The 22607-nt window shown below is 41.8% G+C and overlaps 1 protein-coding gene across 1 annotated transcript in view; it reads left to right on the top strand.

Moving 5' to 3' along the window:
• LOC109307252 (putative ferric-chelate reductase 1) overlaps positions 1 to 22607 on the top strand; it is a 66671-nt gene that overhangs the window by 22365 nt on the left and 21699 nt on the right. Inside the window, 8 exon segments of the mRNA XM_019531039.1 lie at positions 1020 to 1161; positions 3252 to 3365; positions 4400 to 4512; positions 6273 to 6359; positions 6557 to 6654; positions 12477 to 12535; positions 15544 to 15672; positions 15768 to 15793. Coding sequence (XP_019386584.1) covers positions 1020 to 1161; positions 3252 to 3365; positions 4400 to 4512; positions 6273 to 6359; positions 6557 to 6654; positions 12477 to 12535; positions 15544 to 15672; positions 15768 to 15793 — 768 coding nt within the window.

Genomic DNA, 22607 nt, shown 5'->3' with positions numbered 1-22607 from the left:
CCCAGCCTGTCTCTCACCCATTGACTCCTCAATCTACATTTTCACTGACTGCCTGTCTTGTATGCATACCAGCCCAGCCTCTGGCTGCTTTACTTTTCATTCCATCCAGGAGGAGCACACACCAACTGCTGAAACTTCCTTAGCCTTACAAAGGGTTTTTGAACCCAAAAGCTTGCTTAATAATTGTTTTCCAACTTTTTAAGTTTGTCTAATAAAATATATTAGATTCACCCAAAGAACCTTGTCTGCCAAAGTGGAAGAGAATCCTCCCTTTCCCTTTGTGCTCAGAGGCATATCCCATTCATCCCCCGCTGCTCCTGTTCCCACTGTCCCAAGAGCAGGGGAAGCTTCAGAGCTGCTCCTGCCCACTCCAGCTGGGTTGTGCTGAGGCTGGGCTCACTTAGGGCTGCAATAGCTGCAGCAGTTTTCTGCATCTGCATTTGTGGTTTCTTCTGGGGGAACGAGGCAATGTGGGGGAACCTACCCTCTTCCCATGGCTGTTACCACTCTTCCCAGCTAAACCTAGCTCCTGCGCAGCCTAGTTGGAGCGGGCAGGAGAATGTCTGAAGCTTTACCCACCCCCAGGGCAGCTTGGAAAGTAGCAGTGCCTGGAGGAGGGGATGAAAGGAGAAGGGAAGGGAGGGGGCATGCCTCCAACCACAGAGGGGAAGGGTAGGGATGCTTACCTTTGGGAAATTGAAAAGTCCCCAGAGACTCCCACAGCATGGCTTGCCCATACTAATGGGTTGCAAGGCAGGAGGCTCGGAGTGGAGGTTCTGCCACCTCTGCAGCGCCCCCTTTTGCCCAATCCTGGATCTACCCCTGGCTGCCTCAGCTTCTACTGAAAAATGGGGCATGGTGAAAATTCATAAGTATTTCCTACGAATAGCACGTAATACATTTTATAAATAGTAAAGACTGGGTAATTCTACTTTGTACTACTAAACTCACAATTTCCATGCTTTTTATTGCTGTGCAACAAATGTCTTGCATAATAATTTCGTATAATCCTCCTCTAGGGTGATGTGCAGAACATAGTGACTTCCTTTAACAATGGTATTATCAAATGTTCTTTTACTACAAAAAATGCCATATCAACTCGCTTGAAAGCTGCTGGCACTTCTTACTTCATATTTCTGGCTGTTGGACCGTCAGTATCTGGTGAGTGTCACCCTATCGCACAGGATCCAAAAGAAATAATAACTGGGGAGGGGAACATATGCCCTTTTTTATTTTTACCTTTTGGCCAAGGCAGAGAGGTTTGAAATATCAGCAAGATAACTCTAGCGCATTTTTTGGTCTGGAAAGAAATATTGGTGATACGGTAATAAATTGAAGTTGTACCTGAAGTTTACATTATTGTAGTGGAATAACTTCTCCAAATATTTAACTTTTAACATTATTATATGCTTTCTGGTATCACCTAGAAGGAACAACCAAAGCCAGAGCCTCATGGTACTAGGCTCTGTACAACTACATAACACGAGATGGCCCTTTTCCCTCAAGATATGACAATTAAGACAAAAGGTGGGAGAGAAAATAGAAGTAAATTTGAACTTAAGTAGGAGAACATGTCTCCCATGTCCATGCCCTAGTCACTAGTGAATCTGTAGTTCCAAATATTAAAATGCCCCTTTTGAGACCAGACACAGCTTGAAATAAAAATCTCAGTGCCTGTTGCTGTTGGAGGGGATAATCTGGCATCAGGACAGAAAAGAAAGGGGGAGGGATCAAATTATCTTTTGTTTGCCTCATGGCTGCTCTTAAGACAGTCTTGTTAAACATTTTTGTGGGGATTGGGACAGAGGATTACTCCTGTCTCTAAACTTTGTCAAAAAGAACCAAGATGTCTTGTTGGTGAGCCAGACTTTTACAGCTGAATCAGCAAACAAGGACCCTTAAGTTTTCATAGGCCACTTAAAGAAGTTATTGATCATGCTGTAACTTTAAGCGCTTTACACAAGCACTTAAAATTACAGCGTCATCAAAAATAAACAGGCATTTGTTGTTTGGTGAGAATTCAAAGCCTTCATGCACTGGCTGGGGCCAGGAGGCTGGGGTCACTGTAACCTGTTGTGGAAGCCTGGCAGCTGGGCAAGCTGGTGTCTGGACTTGTTCCTGTGCCTGCCTGGGGACCCAGGGGCAGGGATTCCCCCATAGGATTGGGGGGTGCTCTCAGGGGGTGAACCCCCTAAGCAGTGCCATTGGGCACTGGGGACCTTCACCATGCGGTTTGGGTTGTCAGCCAAGGCCCCTCCACCCCCCATTGCTACACTCTCCCCCTCCTTCCCTGGCTGTCCGGGGCGCAAGCTCTCTGCCTCCTCCCTGTGGCAGACCAGGGGCATGACACATAAGCCTCATAGGGAACTATGTACAAGTTCCCTAAGGCAGAGGTTTTCAGTGGGGGGTACGCGTACCCTTGGGGGTAGTTGGGAAGGCCTCGAGGTACTTGGCAGCGGGTGCTGCTGCACCACCGTCACTTCTGCCGAGACTTCTGCCACCACCATGCCACCAGCACTTTCACCACCAGTGTGCTCCTGGCACACTCGCCAATTGGCCACTGGGGGACCCAGCACCACCAGCAGTGCTTGTTGACAAGCTGCTGAGGGATTCCTTCTTTCTCAGCCGGCCGCCAGGGGTGCACTAACCCAAAAAGGTTGAAAACCCCTGCCCTAAGGCTGTCTAATTTACAGCACTTTCATTTATTACCTGATTTAACTTGGGTTACGTTTTTGCATAATTGACCATTTTAAAAGCACTCAGCAACTGTGCATGTGTGTTATGACATGGCTATAGAGCACTTGTAGGAGCCAAGTTATGGAAAAAAGTGTCACTTCTGTCTGCCCCCATAGTGCCTTATTAGACCAATTGTATTCATGTAAAAGGGAATATTCTGGTTAAATCCCAACAGATGGGAATACCATTTTAGAGTCTGATCCTGCAAAGTCCTCAGTGTACTGGACTAGTGTAATTTGCAGGGGATCAACACTTTTTGAAACCTACCATCTGTTTGGAAGCATAAACGTGGATGTATGAGCCCAGCTTCAGGCTTGCAAGTTTGCAAATGTTGTGTGTGCAAAGAATGGATAAAATATTTAATCATGCTCACAGCATGGACTACCTATTCTTCATGTTCCCAAGATAGAGGGATATCAAGTGCCTGGGGTAAACCTATAGATATTAAACAGATTTGGGGATCTCCTAAAATTCCATGGACAAATAGAATTTGAATATATTTTGATTCCTTGTAGGACAGATACGGAAGCATTCAAAGATGCCTTTTATCACAAATGAGAGAGTGAATATTTCAAGCTATATGGCAGTAGGTGGCACCAGTTCTACACCTTCCATTATTAAGGCTCATGGTAAGAGTTTTCTTTAAGTATTTACCTTCCTTTATAACTGGGAAATATATGTTCTTGTTTAGGCAAACTGGCGTATACTTTCCTGTGGTAGAAGGCAGTACCCAGTCCTGAAGATCTGTCTGAAACTAGTACAGGACTGAATTTTACCTATCCTCAGTGGATCTTTGACATTTAAGAGGAAAAATAAGAAATTTTTGGTGGTAATTTGATATCTTAAAATGACAGGTGTTCCCATGCATTTATTTGTTATGCCAGTATTCCAGACAGAGTTTTCATTTTATAATTGTTTTCAACAGAATCCCAATTATTTACAATTTGTGTCTCAAAAAAAATGTAACAGCTTTCCAAGTAAATGATGCATTTCCTAGGAAGGGCACAGTACTGGGCATTAAACTGTAATTTTAAATTTGAACTCGGGGGTTTTTTATTATTATCATATATCAAGCCTTAATAGTTTTACAGATTTTGTTACTAACTTGTTCTTCTATTTGCGTAGTAACAAAGATAGAAACATGTCAATCAGAGACTCATTCTGTAATGTTAACCTGTAGAAATCATTGCTATGTGTCTCTACTTTGGGAATGAAAAGTCAAGGTGACAAAAAACAAGATTCTGGATTCCCTAGCAGCAATCAAAAACAGCTGCCTATCTGTTATCTACCTTAAAAAAGAAAGAAAAATGCTATCGCAGTGCCTTTATTAATTATGACACTAAATGGAAGAATCCCATAGGACTCAAATCTGGAAGGGACTGATTTGTCTGACATCTGTCCACCAAAGTACCTACATAGGTATTTAACTTTAAGCTCATGAGTGTAATTATTCATGTGCTCAATGTTTAAGTGCCTATATCAGTTTGTTGCCAAGTATGTGCTCCAACACTCAGCAATTTGCAGGATCCAGCTTAAAGAGCAATATTACTGTAGTATCACCAATCTGGGTTTTATCATTACTTAGTACTGCCCAAAGTACTTGATTTTTTTTTAATTGAGGTCGGTTTAGCGTTAACTTGGTCAGCTTTTTTTTCTTTGTAAGGGGCTCTCATGTTGATAGCCTGGATGACTACAGGAAGTATGGGAATGCTATTTGCTAGGAATGTGAAAAAAGCCTCTCACAGTCTTCTCCTTGGCAAAGCTGTCTGGTTTCAGGTATGTAAATAAATGTAACAAAAAGTAGCAACAGCTATAACAGTACAATAATGAGAAAATTGAATGATAAAGTGGGCAAACAATTATAAGAAAAACCCAGGTAAGGTTTTTGCTGGGGAAGGATAAACTCTTTTAAACACTGTTGTTGCATGCAAAAACACAAGTCAGATCACTTATTAGAAAATGTAACCTGATCTTTCACATTCAGCAGATTTCTATGACTAAAGAAATTGCTAAAAAATATCCGGGACGGTGGCACCTGAAACAGCAGAATCATTTACTATACCAAAAAGATACTTGGGTATGTGTCACTTGACATACCCAAATGGTAGTTATATGGCATACAGCTGCCATTTTTGTTATTTACACACGGTTAGCTATCTTATTCCGCATTCAGTGAAGATACTCAACCGTTGACACCGCCAGTCAGCATGCTCAGTAGGTATTGGCTCCATATGCACATACCTAGGCAAGTATATATCCCAAAATTGTAGCTGTAGGACAGAAAAAAGCATAACTAGCAGCTCCTAAACCCTAGGGAAGAAAGGCAGCCTTTTCATATTTTGGTCAAAAACCTAGTGGTCCTGGTACTCGTCCAGAAAGCGAGAGGCTTTTTTTAAGCTCTCTTTACCAAGAGGGAGTTCGAACCAGTATTGGCTGCTGCTTCCTAGCACTGTGTTCCAACCATCAGCCCACAGGTAGGACACTGTATATTTCCCAGCTTGAAGCTGGCCCCCTACATAGCCAAATGAAGGAGTGGGTCGTATGAAAGGGAAGAAGCTAGTGGGTCTGAGATGGCTGCAACTCTAGAAGGGAGGGAGCCCTGGTTCTATGGTGGACTCTTGCTCCCAGTGCAGCAAAACTTCCCCACTGCGCTTTACTGATTTTATCAAATGACTCTTAAATGCAAAGGGCAGCAGCTCAGTTATAAGCATTACCTAATCATCCTTCATGGTCCCTGATATACTGAGGCACACTGTTAGTGTTACATAGTCCTACCAGCAGCTGGAGGCAGGGCATAACTAAAATGAATGAGGAGGCCTGTGTCAACTAAACATTTCTTTCCTTCCTGTTTCCAAGCAGCTAGGAATCACTTTCTTGCCAGCTGACTTACTGTGAGCCCTTGGTGCCTAAAGTTGAATAACTTAAGACAAATCTTCAGCTGGTATAAAATGCCATAGCTTCACTGCTGATCTGCCTCTTTCTCATAGACATTATTTTTCAAAATTGATTTTTTGAAACCCTGTTGATCTGGGTATGTTAGCCTTAGTTTTTAATATAACATACTCTATGTTGTAGTGTTATTTGCAGTTTTCCATTTGTGTTTATTGCAAGTTTGTGTGCAGAATAACCTGACATATTGTGCATCTGTTAATCCTTCTTTAGAATAAAAAAGAAAAACCTCTCTGATGTTTTGCTGAAGAGGTTAACTTGGTTAGTAAACACTGTCTAAAAACTGCCTGCTATTAAACATATAAATATTAAAACTACCAAAGAAACTTCAAATGTGTGATGCTACATAAATAAAAGGAATAGTAAGAGGCAAATGAATGAAAATATACTTTACCTGCTTTGGGGGAACCCCAGCACACTTGTTTTTAACAGCCCATATTAAAATCAACAGGCTTACATTTTTTTTCCCAGGTGTGAATTTCTTTAGTAATGTAAACAAATGTACTTTAACTCTGGCTGTTGCAAATGAAAATGTTAATGCATACAAAGTGTGAGCTTAATACCTAGCATTTTATCTTTTTGCTTAGGTTCACTGGTGTCTGATGGTGTTAACTGTAACAGAAACAATAACTGCTTTCGTACTAGCCTTTGTAGCAGCAATGGGATGGAGTAGTGTAAGTTAGACCCTTTTTCCCTACAAACTCTCCTGGTTAGTGCATGGAGTAGCTTCATTGACTTCAGTGGAGTTATTTATTTACTTTGGTATAACTGAAATATATTGTATATCCAAACAGTGAAGAATTGTCTTTTAAAACAACAATTGAGAGAGTGAATCAGGAAAATCAATGTTCTATGCTGTTGTCTCCCCCAGGGTGCAGAAGCCCATGCCATCATTGGATGCATTGTCATGATTCTTTCCTTCTTTCAACCAGTGATAGCTTTTTTACGGCCTTCTCTTAAAAATAAAAGGTCAGTAAATTGACAAAAAAGACTCTCTTAAATCTGGGGCATGCTATAACAAGACTTATGGGGTTATATATTGTGTATCTTGCAGGCTGAAGCACATATCATGTATAGGTTTTTTTAAAGGCAAATCTAAGTTAGATGATATTGGTTGGAATAAATGAGTGAATCCAAGAAATAGTTTCTGGAATATGTACAGCCCTCTTTTTGTGACAAAATAGAAATAATGGTAGTTAGCATGGACTTCCTGCCAGTCTTACAGATGATCTATGAAAAAAATCAGCTTTGTTTCTCTTGTTGCTTCTTAATCAAGGAGTTAAAGACACTTAAGGATTTGGAGGTTTTCTGCTTCTCTGTTTTGTCTATGCTGGAATGTAAAGCTTTCTTTTTTTAACATTTCATTAATGTGTGCTTGCTAAGCAACTGTAAGGGAAAGGAACTGTCTATAGAACCTCAGTAATTAAACTATGCCTGAGAAAATGTACTTATCAAAAATATACAACAACCCAATTGTTTCCATAAGCCTCTTGGAAGTCTTCCATCAACATTTGGGAAGATCGGATATGATTTAACAGATTTTTAAAAGACGAATAGTCTTAAAAGATAAATGGGGGTGCGGGAGTAAAGGAAACAAGATCAGTTTAAAAAAAATGTCCTCTGCTTCCCTCTTGCTCTTTGAACATGAACATAAGTGTCACCATCCTTCTGTGGTAGTGAGAGGTAACTTGCTTCCTCCTGTATCTTCAGCGAGCTTCTTTGTCCAGTAAGCATTGGAGGCTGCAGCTGTTGTTCATCTCCCATTCCCTCTCGTGCTCAACCCCATTTGTTTTCATTTCGCTTGCCTACATCACATGAACCTCCCTGTCCCTTCAGTGCTGTGAGGCTGACTCTTGTCCTGCCTCATGGCCAATGAGGGCTATTTTTTCATAACCCCGATAGCTCAGACTACTGTCCTGGCAGTCTCTGGCTGGTGCAAGTGAAGTAAGTTGACAGGCTGGTGCATGTGCCTATGGCCCACCTCTGAGTAAATACAGTCTATGCAAAATTAAGTTAATGCATGACAGATGACTGTTTCTAGAAGTCATGACAGTCATTTATATAAGAGTTTAAAGCAGTGCTCAGAAGTGATAGCTGAAGGAGCCCTCAGTAGATCCTGCCTTCCCTTTGATAAAATGTGACACATTTTTCCTTAGGTCTAAGAATCCTGTAGCAACAAACTTCTAATTCATAAAAGGTTTCAGACATCTGAATATGTTGATTACCTCCTTATCATCCTTTCAAGCACAAGTTGGAATGCTGGCTCCAGTTCTTCATATCTTAGATTTACCTTTATGATAATTTTTCATGTCTATTCATTGAGTTGGGTCGTCTTCTTTAGTTTGCTCTTACTACAACATGTTTCTGTGATGGGCTGGCTGGCAGTGACCTGGCCCAGGGGTTTTGAAAGGGCAAAAGATGATTGGAGGACTTTGGGATTCCCTTTCCTCACCAATCTGGTAATGATTTGGCCCAGGGGCTTTGAAGGGGTAAAAGATGATCGGAGGACTTTGGGATTCCCTTTCCGCACCAATCAGGCCCCAGAGACTCACTCCTCCCCCCGCCCGGTGTCCCGATTGGCCTTTGGGTCACCTGGAGGGGGATAAAAGGGGCAGCATGGGCTGACTTAGGGGAGAGACTAGCGAGGAACAACAAGGAAGGAGCTTCACAGAGATGGTAAGAGCTGAGCCAGTGGGGCAGGAGCAGTGCCCCAGAAGAGCCTGGAAGAGCAGGATCTGCAGGCAGCAGTGGGACCCTCAGCAGTGCGGCATGCAGCCAGCAGGAGGGGCTCCCCACTGGGCTCCAGGCTCCTCTACAAGCGGCTGCACCCAGCAGGAGAGGCTCCCCAGCTCCAGGAAGGATCTGAGCAGCAACCTGAGGGGTTCCCAGCTCTGCTTCCAGCTCCTCCAATCAGAGGCCAGGCAGCTCGATGTGAGGCCAGGGCTCCAGGAAGGTCAAGACCCCTAGCAGGCAGTGTTCCTGCCTACCATGTGGGAGATCTGGGTTCGAGTCCCAGCTGAGGTGACTTGTGGTGAGTGAGATAACAAGAAGCAAACAAATCTTCTTGCAGTGGAAAGGGGCCATTGTGTTTTCCCCCCTTTCTCCCCCTCCAGGTACCAAGGCCCTATGTTTCCTTGTCATTTGACATTTTGCATTTTGTGCCCTTTGCATATTTCACCAACCCATACTGTTTGTTCTGCTCTTTGAGTTTTATATTTTGTTAACCCTGTTTTGTCAGTGATTGTAAGCATCTAACCTTTATTGAATTCTGCCCCCTTGGGGCGTTGTAGTGTCCACTGTACCCTCTGATTTATGCTTGTTATGTTCCCAGTATTAAAAGGTATATGGTTATGTCCCCATTACTGATCTGGCTCTGCTGTATAGGGGGAGGAGGGTCCATACACTTTCCACAGCGCTTGTGCACCTGTTTTGATCCCTTCAGTTGGAGAGCGAGTACCGCCTGGGTTACATTTCTACTAAAGCTGTACAGATCACTGACTTTCTGATTTATCTGCTGAACTAAACATTTAATACATCAGTTCAGATTAACCACTTTTCCCATCAAAATATAAAACTGGAAAAAATCTTTAGTATGATAGAAACTGAAACAGTTATTTTCATTTCTGGTACCTATAGGAAAAGCCAACAAAATGAATGGTTAGAATCACAGAGCTGCAGTAGTCTTGGTAGTAGCAGAGCCAATGCTTGATCTGTAAATACTCTAATGCCTGTTGAGACCAAGAGCAGGAGAATAAGAATGTCTATGACAAGCATAATTGTTGGGATGCCTTAGTAGGGAGGTGGGATATTTCTGTTTAGTTCCTACTTCAGTGAATGCTTGTTAGTACAAAACAGGACAACCTTATCAGTAAAGCGTGAAAGTGCCCCACCCAGAAAGAGCCTAGAGCTTTGTGGTTGGTGCCTTCTCCTGGGAAGGCATGTGATGTCGGTAGGGTTCTTGAGTGACGCGGTGAGAGAGAGGTTTGTTTACTGTAAGGAAGGAAAATAGATCTTGCAAAAGTGAATCTTCTGTACAATGCAACAGCCATTCAGTAATTAACTGCAAACACACTTTTTTGAGGTGCGTGAAAATTCCTCCTAGAGGTATAGACGGACATAATACCGTATTTACTCAAATATTAGGACATGTTTTCTTCCCCCCTCAGCACAGGGGGAAAGCTCCTCATGTTACGTTCACATACAAGGAAGCCTCGTTAAATACATTGTCTACCGTTAAACTGCTGCCAAAAGCAATGTGTCTTCAGTTACGGAAACCGACTATGAAGTTGATTAAATGCAGACAATGCTGAGGATAACTATGAAGTACATGGCCCATATTGAACAAACATACTGATGGGAACCTTTTTTGTTTTGGCCTTTAAAAAAAAAAAAAAAAAGGTGGGTGTTCCCTCTACAGGGAACTGGCACTGGTCCTGGGGGTACTGCAATACTAGGCCAGCACTGGGGGGCACACCTCCCCTTGGTGCCAAAAATGCTTGATCTTAGCCAAAATAGGTTAGTGTAGTCCATCTGAATATGATATATAGTAGTTTCTATTGTATGGAGCCTCCCCTCAGCACCTACTCTTTTTCAAGTCATAGTGAGCTACTATATTGAATGCATTTCATCCTCCTCTTCACTTCCATAACCAAGCCGCACCTTTCTTTCCCATTTTCAATGATTCCTGTTTCTTCACCAGCCTTAAGTGTCTGGTAAACATCACCAAATTGTGTCCCAAACAGTTTCCAGAATCCCTCTGTCACCCCCTCTCTCAGCTTCTCACATATGATTGGTGTGGCCTTGCTCTCCATGAGATGAAGCTGGGCCAAGTTGCCCTGTGCCTCATCTGTGTATACATTTGTGGAGGATCCGAGGACTCATGACAAGAACACGCAGTTCCAGTCATGAATAGGGCTTTAATTAGCACATGCATCTTTTGTCTGGAGTATATACACAGACTGAGCAGTGTTGAGCTGTGGAGTCAACATGGCTTGAAATTCTGTTGACTCTGCTGGAGCCCAGCCCATTGAACTATATGGTAACTCCTGAATCTGTTGGCTTTGGATTAATATCATACATAGTTTGTATTATATATAAGTAGGTACAAAAGTGCTACTTAAAAGTGTGTTTGTAGAGTACCTGTGCTAAAACTTACAGCAGTTTTAGAAAAGGTGAACTGTATCAGTTCTGCATGAACTAAGTAATATGCAAATTATTACAGGTATGTTTATTTCAAGGTCAGTGTTTTCAAATTGGTCCCTCACTTCCACATGCTCAGAGAGAGCACAGTGCTTCAGGGGAAAGAATTTGAAGCGGGGGGCAGAGGGGAAGGGGCTTCAGGGGAAAGAAGCTGGGAGAAAGAGGGCAAGGGGTCTATCCAACCCCCCCCAGATTTATTTTCCCTTCTGGAGAAGTGAGAGGGAGATAAATTCAAGGCAAAACTCCATAGATTCTGTACTTGGAAGATTATAACAAATGTATACATTTTCCAAATATATAATCTACTTATTGGTGAATCAGCATATATTCAAGAATATATAGTAATTGCACCATTTTAAGGGATGCCAATTCAAGGTGTTGTGGGGTAGTTATCATGTCTGTGTGATTCTGGGACTGATGTATAGATATTAGGGCTGTGCAAAGGTTTGGTAGCCAATTCAATTCCAAGGGGATTCAGTCCAATTTGGCTGCCAAATCTCCAAATCCAAATCGAATTGGGAGAATCATTAATCTCTCTGAATTGAATCGGAAGCCTCTGAATCGATTCAGAGAAATTCGGGGATTCAGTCGTAGACTGTACAGGCAGGCAGTAGGCAGTGCCAGCAGGAGCAGCTGGGGGAGCAGCTAGACGAGCCCTGGCTTCAGCCAGCAGCCCTGGGAGAAGCCGTGGCTCCTCCGGCTGCTCATCCAGAAATATGACAGAAATAAGTTTTGGTGCCAAATATTTTTGGATTTGGCCGAATCAAATTGGGACGGTCATGAATGCCGCATGCCCCCGGAGGCTGTAGGATACAGTGAGCTCTCACAGGCAGCAGCAGTGCTGTCAGTAGTGGGAGGGCGGGGTGGTGAGTGCCCACCAGTGGTCAGTAACCACCCACAGACACCACCGATAGCATAGGTGGTGGCCAGTGGCAATTGGGGACACCGGCAGATGTCACCAGCAGTGTCGGGGGGAGGGTGGTGACCACCCACAGGCACCGCCGGCAGTGTCACCAGTGCCTTTTTGCAGGGGGTGCACTGCCAAGCTCGGGGGGTGCATGTGCACCCATGTGCCCTCCGTACACGTCGCCAATGGAGGCAGTGATTCAAATCACCAAATCAAATCACTATCCCTCCAAATCCAAAGCGAATACTTTCTGCTTCACACAGGCCTAATAAGTATGCTGCAGATATAGCAAAGCTGCTTCAGCTACCTCTGCTTCATTTGGGATCAAAGTCATAGGTTCATGTATTTGTAACAGTGAGATTGTAGCAGCCAATATGCACCCAGATGGCAGCTCATCTACCTCTTTTAAAGCATCTAAAATCTGTATTTGTCCATTCCCTAGATGACATCTGTCTTTGCTGGCTTTCATGTGAAAAATTATCTACTGTAACCTATTAACCCTATAAACCAATACTAGTATTGCTCTGATGTGTTTACTGTCTCTTAGGAGCTTTGGAAAATATTTTTGGTGTTTTAGGTATTGCACATTTTGAATGTTCGTTTTTAAAGTAAAATTCCAGTGCATCATACAACTGTCATGTAAAAGAAAGACTCTATTTAATGCATCATTTCTATTGTACTACAGGAGATTTATTTTTAACTGGTTTCATGCTCTAAATGCTTTCATCATAAAGGTTCTGGCTGGTAAGTTGATGTTTTAATATTTTAAATGTGCTTATAACACTATGGTCTCTCCTTTGGTGTTTCCATAATATTAACTAAAATGAATTTTAAAATTATTGAATTGAAGTTATCCTTTTTAATAGTATTCATCCTACTGATTAAATTGTCAGATGAGACAGGAAGCAGAATCAGGGTTTTACCTAAACTAATTATTTTGCAAAAAGTATATGTGCTTTCTACAGAAAATTCTGACTTCATTTAAAAAAAACTTGAATACCCAACAGCTGAAATATCTGGGGTGTATACTGAAGTTAGCACAATTTCTGCTGTGTGTATCAGTTTATTGGTCTCATACCCCAACTTTCTTTTATTAGTCATGTTTCCCACTTGTTTAGAACCACTTGTGAAGCAAACAGCCCGAACATTCCAATAATGCACCAAGAGGAGAGGTCCTAGTGCTGCATTACAAAAATTGTATTCTGATCTTGATATATAGAGCAGACAGAGGACTTGAGGAACCTAAATACATCTCTAGTGCCTCAGCATCCTGGATGCATTTCCAAACTGAACAATTTCCCTTGCTTCTTGCCTTGAATAGTTTACCAAAAACTTGGATATTTTTTATATAAAATAATAGTGGAAACATTTTGTTTTTCTTTACACAACAATTTTCCCAAAGCAACATTTTTCACACAGTTTCAGTTGGAATTCTTGGGTTCTTTCCCAGCTCTCCAACCAGTCTGGTGTGCTACTTTGAGCAGGTATTTTAGGGCACAGACAGAAGTGCAGCTGCTGGGTCTAACTCATGGTGATTCATAGAAATAGCCACGAGTTAGACCAATCCAACAGAAATTAGTTGTTGGATCAGGAGAGGTGGAGAATCGGCTCCAATTTGGAGGCAATCCAGGGAGAAAAGTTTCATCTTCCTCTGACTCCACACCCCCTTCGCCCCCCAGCTCCATTACTGTCTCTGGATGGTGGGAAAAGAAAGCAGGGAGGGAGGGAAATTGTTCTGGGGTTTTCTCAGCCCTGCTGGACTTGGGGGAGGGAGGGTAGATTGGAGCCCCCCCACCAAGGTGAGGAGCCTCCAATCTATTCCCCCCCAACTCCAGCAGAGCTAAGAGAACCCCAGAAAGGCCCTCTCTCCCCTGCCTTCTCTCCCTCTCGTATAGAGACAGCAGCTTCATAGCTCACTGTGCTACAGCTGGAGCTGACAAATTAAGTCATTCCACTTGGGAGCAGCTTCATTTGAACCCTCATACAATGAGAGTTAATTTGGGCTCTATAGACCTGCTTCTCTTTTTGGGCACAGCTTTAGAGTGATTTCAGGGGGGCCAATGATGCAACAAATGTCACTTCTGTCTGCACCCTTAATTTCTCCACCCTTCAGGTTTTTTTCATCTGCAAAATGCTTAAAAGTAATGCTTGCTCTGAACTACTACCCAGGGACATCAATGGAAAGACAATGAATGCTATAGCAAGCCCTTATTTTCATAAGTATTTAAATATAATTAGCAAGTACAAAATACTATAGTTTTAATAATAATCAATAATCAGTGCTCATTCTCTTGGCATGTAATATTCTTAGAATTCTCTATTTTGTTTGCCTTTCAACTATTCTATTATATACAGGTGATAATGTACTGATTAAGCAAGCTTTTAAATGCATGCAAGAAAAGAAAAGTAAATGGTATATTAACAACTTAAACTTTTTTTGGAATCAGATTAGTGCTTTACTAAATACTGTATTGTATTAAATCATAGCCATGTAACTGGGCCATTGTGATGTTTTTTCAAATATGGGCCAAATAGAGATATAGCCATGATGATCCAAGAAATAGGTGAGAAACAAGATTTGTTTATTAATAGCTTTTACGATACCAGGAATTCTCAACCAGGGTGTTGTGGTACTATGCAGCATTAGCCTGGTTACTATGAAAATACCTACATATGGTTCACAAGATGCCCATATGGCACGTCCCCGCAAGCACGTACATGCAGTTTGTGGCATCTCAAAGCCATTTGAGGCACTGCAAACTGCTTGTGGCGCATACGCACTCATATACTGTCCTGCTCATTTGCCATGCAGCAGCTTTGACATTGGGAGATCTTGGTGTCAAAAAAAACCACCACTACAAATAGCAGCACAGTGCACATGGCCACAGCGTGCACTGCCAGAAACTTGCTTGGTTTATTCCACAGAAAGAATATGATGTCTGGTAAATTTTACAACCCCTTCACCTCTATGCATATAGCCACTGTACTTTAGCTTGCCTATCACCAACCTCACAGACCTATGTCTAACCTTGCTTACCTCTAACTGCTAACAATCCCCTGTGCTCCATTCCTGACACAACTGAGAAAGTACTGCCCTGAAATGAGACAAAGTAGATCTCCCAAAGTACACATCAAGCTCTTTAGGACAAGGTAGGCAAAGAAATGTACTCCTTCCACCCCCTCCTTCCAAGTTGTTTCATATTGCCCACCCAGACCATTTCATAGATCCCTCAGAGCTCTGTTTTGCTAACCCAGCTAATTCCTCTACAGTTCAGTGCAGTTGCACTTAGTACAGTGAATGCAGCTTGAAGTGCTTGCAGATAATTCAGATTGGTTGTTGTCAGTTCCTGAGAAAAAGGAGGCAGAGAGCTATGGTTGTCTGAGTATATATTTTAACTCTTCATTTCTTGCATTACAGAAAGCTGGGGTTTTGTTTTGTTTTTTGTTTTGATTTGTTTTTTGCTGTATTTTGACTTTCTGGAAAGGCATCTGGATACTTTAAGTATTCATTAACAAAGGGATTTCTTTGGTCATTGAATTCTTTGTAGGTTGCTCAAAGAGGAAGCTCTGTAACACCCATTCACCAACAGGTTGCATCACCACTGTTTCTCAATGGGATTTGCAAATCTAGTAATAGCACTTAAAAACAAAATTTAAAATATGCAGTAAAATGTTGGAGAGAATCCTAAATGTTCAGTAATGGTCTTATGCCTAGTGTGTGCTTTGCCTTGTTTTATTTTTCTCTCCTTTAGTTGCTGCCATATTTTTGGGCCTACAGATGCTTGACAACTCTCCCAATCAGTGGATGATTGGAACTATGGGAGGATTTGTAGGATGGGAGGCATTAATATACATTATGTTTGAAGGCTTGCACAAACAAGGTAAAGGCTCAGTTTTCACATTGTGAAATGTTTGTTTCAATGAAGGAAAATAGGTAAAAACTGAAACTGATAATTTTCATGTTTATATTTTTCAGTTAAGTTTGAAGATTCACATGGCGAGGTAATACTGGTACCACACTTTACATAGTAATAAGATGCAAGCGATTTATTTTTCATGTCTTGAAATGTGTTTGGCATTACTTTGCGCTGTGTTCTTATGATCTCATGAATTAAATAGGATTCTGCTGAGAGCTCTTGAGAAAAATGCAGATGGTGCACAAAGAGATTCACAAATTAAGACCAGAATGCACTAATTATGATCACTTAGAGCTGCATACCCAAGTGATCTGGGAGGATTCTCCCAGGTTTGTTTTCCTGATAGAAAAACTTACCTGGAGATGCCTAAACAGACGTTGGGATACTGAGTCCTTGAAGAGTGGAGAGCTTGCAGTGCTGATGTTGCAGAGCCAGGGGGTCCTTGTGCATATATCTTAGCGTGCTCTATAGACTCCCTTTGCCTGCCTAGAGACATGTGCAAGCAGTGGACAGAGCAGCTCTCATTGGCTGACCCACAATGCTCAGGATCTGCCTGTGTCTCCCTGGAGCAGTAGAATCCAGCCTGAGGGGAGATGGGGACAGGAGCAACTGGGATACTAGAGGACTGTACTCTGACTTCACTCAGAAAAGATTGTGTCCAGACATTCACTCTCCCAGAAGAAATTCTTGAACATCTGGACACTTGCAGTTTCTCATGGGAGAGCAGCAACTGAATGCCTGCATGCAGCCTTATTAGTCTGACCTATAGAATTTAAGTCTATATCTCTTATATTGCATCCATAGGTGCTTCTTGAGCATACAGTTTGAAAGACCTCTGGTCTTGATTTAAATGCTTCTAAAATCCACAACACTCCCTAATGTAAAATGTTCCAATTGCACTTTATTTCCAGTCTGAATGTGATTAATTTCACCTGCCAGCCACTGTATCTTAGTGTACCTTGTTTGGTAAACTGAAGAGCTCCCTGCAGTAAGAGATTTTTTTCCTCACATATTACAGGGGTGTAGATTATAGCCATGTTGGTCTAAGGGCATAGGCAGAAAAGGTTTGTTGTGTGAATCTGATATCTTTTATTAGACCAACTTAAATAGTTGGAAAACAATTATTAAGCAAGCTTTCGGGTTCAAAAACCCTTCGTCAGGCTAAGGAAGTTTTAGCAGTTGATTAAATTATCTCCTTGTTTTCAAGATGTGGCATTTTTCTTGAATAATTGACAGTAATGAGTGTAGGGGACCCACTGTTTTACTGGAGGTGCTTTCTTTCAGGTGAGGCAAATCGATATGATCACAATATCCTCTGAAACTTTTACACAGATATGAAGGCCATAAACTTAGTAGCCTAATCAAATACTATTTTAGAAAATTACATTCTTATTACTCAAAATTGACAGGTATCTTCAACAAATATGCATCTTCCATTAATTGTTCTTTCCTCAGCCATTTTCACAATGACTCTTTCCTAAGCTTCCTCTGGCACTGTCAAGTCTGTATCATACTGATACCTGTTTTACTTGATCAATTGATAAAATGATGTTGTGGCTTCCAAGTGTCTTTGAATGCAACTAGGCTGTTTCTGAAACCAATGTTAAAATTACTTGTAATGGTTGAATAACCTTGTTTTTTTTCTTTTCTAGATAAAAAGTGAAATTATTATGTTTTTAACATTTGTGTGTGGAAACCTGGCATTCTTAGTAGCATTGCTTGTGGGAATTGCAGAATCCTAAAATTGACTGGATTTGTCTTGAAGCAATAATGATTACTTCTATCTTAAGACTACTACATAGTGAATACAAGTTTTTTCCAGCTTTAAATTTTTTAATGTAGAAACATTTTTATGTTTTGTAATTAATATACTAATCACTTTTTTGAAAACTGAGATAACATTTTGTCTATGAATGATTATTTGTGTATGACATCTCCATCTAGTACTATGTAAATAGTAATGTGATATATAATAAGAAAGCAATATCTAAAAGTTGAAATTTGATATTTATTTTATCTGATGCTTCCATTTAATCCTTTGGATGTTCCTGTCTTTTAACAAGATAAGTTTCATTTGTATAAAAACAAAAGGAAGGATGTAGACATTTTTGTCATGTGACTAATTTAGGCCACCACTCTTCATTAAGAACCACATGGACAAATCTTTCTGTGCCTTCCTGAAGTTCCATGGACTTCTGCTATAGTGATTTCACCGAGGCTCTGTTTAGACTTTGTGTCTCTACCAGCATGATTCAATGTAAGATCAGAGCCTACTTCATATATGGAGATCAATCTAAGCCACAACTACAAAATACCAACTTGATTGCATTTTTATCCTCACAAAGTAGGGGAAAGGATGAGAACATGCAGATGAGAGGACCAAAGACAAGTTACCTGTGCACCATCCCAAATCTGAACTTCTGTGCAACTGATCCCAAATTATAGAATACATGAACATTTTCATCAACATCTCTGACCAGAGATACAGAATTATGTTAATTTTTCTTTTTCTCTTCTGTTCTTCCACATTTTTGTCTTCCTCTCTCCTTTTCTCCCTTTTTCCATCTTTTTTCATATTCACTTTGTTTAGGTTCTAGTATAAATAAGCCAGCAATGCATCCTTGTTGCCAAGAAGACTAACGGCATACTGGGCTGCATTGGTAGGTGTGTTGCCAGTAGGTCAAGAGAAGTGATTATTCCCCTCTATGGAGCACTGGTGACACCATATCTGGAGTACTGTGTTCAGTTTTGGGCACCCCACTACAGAAAGGATGTGAACAAATTGGGGAGAGTCTAGCAGAAGGCAGCAAAAATGGTGAGGGGGCTAGAGCACATAACTTTTGAGGAGAGGCTTAGGGAACTGGGCTTATTTAGTCTAGAGGAGAGGAGACTGAAAGGGGACCTAATAGTAGTCTTCAACTAACTGGAGGGGGATTTGAAAGAGGATGGAGTTAGCCCAGGGGTTGTCAACTGGGGGTACGTGTAGCCCCCCTTGGAGAGGCTGCAGGGGGGACGCACCGGTGGGTGGTGAACTTGCACGCAGTAGCGGCCACCATCCACCACGCTGCACCACTGCCACACTCTGCTTCCACCCTGGCCTGTTCTATGCCTGCCCGCTGCCGCCCCCCCAGCTCCACATCCAGCTCCAAACACCCACTATGTCCAGCCAAAGCAGTACACTCCTTAAAAAAGGTTGAAAACCCCTGAGCTAGACTATTCTCAGTAGTGGCAGAGGACCAAACAAGAAGCAGTGGTCTCAAGTTGCAGCAAGGGAAGTTTAGGTTAGATATGAGGAAGAATTTTCTCACTAGGAAGGTAGTAAAACACTGGAACAGGTTACCCAGAGAGGTAGTGGAAGCTCCATCCTTGGAGGTTTTCAAAACCCAGGTAGACAAAGCTTTGGCTGAGATGATCTAGTTGGGACTGGTCCTGTTTTGAGGAAGGGGTTGGACTAGATGACCTCCTGAGGTTCTTTCCAACTCTAACTTTCTATGATTCCATGAAATCCATTTCTCTTCCATGGATCCATTTCCACTGCCTTATTCCTAGGCCTTACAGTTACAGCAGTGGAAGCTTTTCTTGTTTTCTTACAAGTATTTGAATTAATGTCCCATGCTTTATCGAGCTGTAAGTATTATATTAGTAGCCAGTGAGCTAATCTATATAAGAAGCTTAATGCTCAGTAGCCCAATAACACTGCACAGTACTATGGTGGGCAAAAACCATGCTGATACACTACTGCATAGTAGTATTAGGCAGTATTAGGCTACTGAGCAGTAAGCGTCACTAAAAAAAAAACATGCACCAGCACTACCGCACAGTAACTGTAGTTACTATGCATTTAGTTAGTACTTCATTAAGCAAGTACTAAACTAAAGGTGCAGTAACTATTGTGCATTAACAAACGTATCAGCACGCCCAGTGATTATGACACAGATAGTCCATGTCACCATCATCTGAACCTTTTAAAATACAAGTATAGAAATAAGGTAGCATACATTTAAGGATAGGCAGTGTGAACAATACAGCATTTGAGTTATGGCAAAATGTGGTAATTGAATGAGTTGTCTTGAGTTATTGCAGAAATCTCAATCTATGAATCTGTGGGCAGGGTTCACTTGCAGATCATCTTATGTTAACTAGCAAGTCATTTTGTAGTTAATCTACACCTTGTTTTTAGTTTCTGAATCTAATTAAAAGATGCAATAAACATTTCCCTACTGTTGTTTCTCCATATCATAATTGCTGTAGTTACCACAAGGATATTACATAGCCATGAATGAAAGGGAGGTGTCCATGAACAATCTCTCTTTCATAGTGTGGATCACATACTAATTTTGGAAGCCACAAATTAATGGATTGTTAGATGAATAGGTGGTATAAAATTTTCCATAAAGGGATATATACGTATGCCTCAGAGTCAGGGTGAGCTGGCCAGTGTAGTTTATTAGAAGGGTCATTAAGGTTATTGAGTGGGGAGTTTACCAATGTATTCATGGCCCTATCTAAACCTCTTGGCAGAAATGCATGCAGGCTTTTCACAGTATAATGATTGAACTAGCCATACATTTCTTTTGCAATAACAACTCCATCTTTACTACCATCTTTTAGCTCTTTTTTAATGGAAGCATCCGTGTACATATGGTACAAGGGCTGCCAAAACTTCAGCCTTGTCATCCAGAACTGTTCTGGACTGTGTTAGTCGAGATTGTAGGATACTGTTGATCCAGCTGTTGCTATCACTATAGCAAGTCTACTGGTAGTAGGAACAGCAGCAAATTTGCAGGTTTGGGGTAGGGAAGGCTTGTTTAGACAGTGCCTTAAAGATTCCTAGTTAGCAAAGCAATTCCAGATGAACTGGCAGTGACAAGAAATAATTGGGCAAATCAGCTCACTCAACATGCCCGTGCCATTGGATAAAAGTACGTGCTAGACCAGACACTCAAGCCAGGTACAGACATTATACTTTTACATGGGTAAGTTTTCAGAAACTGGTCTATACCCATAATAGAACAGAAGTCCAACACACACAGACTAATTTAAAAATGGTGGAACCTGGTTTAAAATTCCCCCACCCCCTAACCAAGGGGCAAATGTGTGTTCTGTTCACTATCAGTCTAAACTACACTGCTTACAGAAAATCACATAACTTAGATTGATTCCCCGTCATGCTTTTTGAATGTCTGTATCTAGCCTCAAAGGTTTCCTCAGGATGTATATGTTTAGGGCTGGTGCTAAAATAAATCAGACAAGTAACATGCGGGGGCAAAAATGCAGGAAGCAGGACTCGGTGATTGAGACAGGCTGCTAGCAAAGGGGTAAGAATGTAGGCATGTTAGGCCAGTCTCTATATAGTTTCACTGCTGTTTTCCATCCTTGTTCAGTATCTCTGTGCCTACTCATGTTAATATAGTACCATCTAGTCTCTGCATCACTTTTCTCTCTCCCATTACAGAACAATCCTCTCTAAAGTAGTACCCTGTATCCACAACTACTCAGAAGAAATATATATATAAAATGTTGTTTTACTTGAATAACTAGCATTTCTAATTTATGTAAACCTGTAACACCAGTTTACATAGATATCATCATGTAGCTATAGCATTGCTTCCTTCTGGGGGAGGAGTCAACGAGTAAGAGTTTCTAATTATCAGTCAAGTATATAGCCTCTAACACTGAGTCTACAAATAATCCTTGGAAAAAGGTAGAAGATTGTTTTGTTAGCTAGTTAATGTTGAATAATATTTCTGAGACTGTCTTGAGTTCACTGCCCCAGAAGAACACAGATCTGACCATAGATTCAAGCTTATTGTAGGACTCTTTGTGCCATCAGTTTTATCATTTGTTTGCTGTGTTCAGCAGGACTTTCACATCTCTCCTCACTGCCTCCTCTTCCATGTCCCCAGTGGAAGGATTTTCCTTGTCCAGTTCAGGAGTTAGCAGCAGCTGACTGCCTCTTTCCTCTTCCACTAAATACCTACAGCTTGACTGTCTCTGCTTGCCTCTGCTGAGGATAACACCAGCACTGAGGTTCCTCCTGCTGTTCCTCCATCTCATCTGGCTAAAAAGTAGGGGTGGAGAGGGGTTATTATCTGTGGAATGTAACATTTCCAACCATCCAGCATAGGTGATAATTGCAGCATTCCAGTGTGGTTAGCACAGCGGTGACACATAACTGCAGTAGAAGCAGAGCAAAGCTTCACTTTCAGGGCTTGTTGAATCTGTCCTGTAAACTGCATTTCACAGGCAACTGGCAGGCGAGGCACATGCGTGCCCCCCCCCCCCAAGATTGGTCCCCAACTCGGCACCGCTCAGGACAGGGCAGTTTTTTTGCTGCACGGGCCGGCAGCATGTTCGGGGGGGGGGAAGGGGGGTCACTAAACCACGGCACAGAAGTATAGGAGTGGATATGGGCCTTTTGGCCCACCCACAAATTGTATCCCTCCCCCAGCCTCAGAAGGCACCAGTCACCCCTGCTATGTTTTAATTATGTTTCATATATTTTAAGCTTGGTCACGACAACTTTCTGTTGAACATCAGAATGGGGTAGATATCTGCTCCTTGTTCTGCTCCTGTTAGTTGAATATGAAATAATTATTCAGCACTTCTGCCCTTCTTCCCTGCTTCCTATTTTCCATTAGCCACATACAATTGATATCTATTACATCTTATTAAGGTACATTGTGCTTTGCAGACATAAAACATGGTTCTTGTCCCCAAAAACTTCTGGTTCTCAGATGTAACATGAGTGACAGCAACAGACCGCAGCTACTGGCCCCGCTCTCCCCAAGACAAAGTGTAAGGTGTTTGCTGTGGGAGACTCCATCCTGCGGGGCACTGAGGGGGCAATCTGCCGCCCCGACCCCTTAGCCCGGGAAGTCTGCTGCTTCCCGGGGGCC

Source organism: Crocodylus porosus, unplaced genomic scaffold, assembly GCF_001723895.1.
Source record: "Crocodylus porosus isolate Cpor-Errol unplaced genomic scaffold, CroPor_comp1, whole genome shotgun sequence".
NCBI lineage: Eukaryota > Metazoa > Chordata > Crocodylia > Crocodylidae > Crocodylus > Crocodylus porosus.
This window is presented reverse-complemented; position numbering and strand designations above follow the sequence as displayed.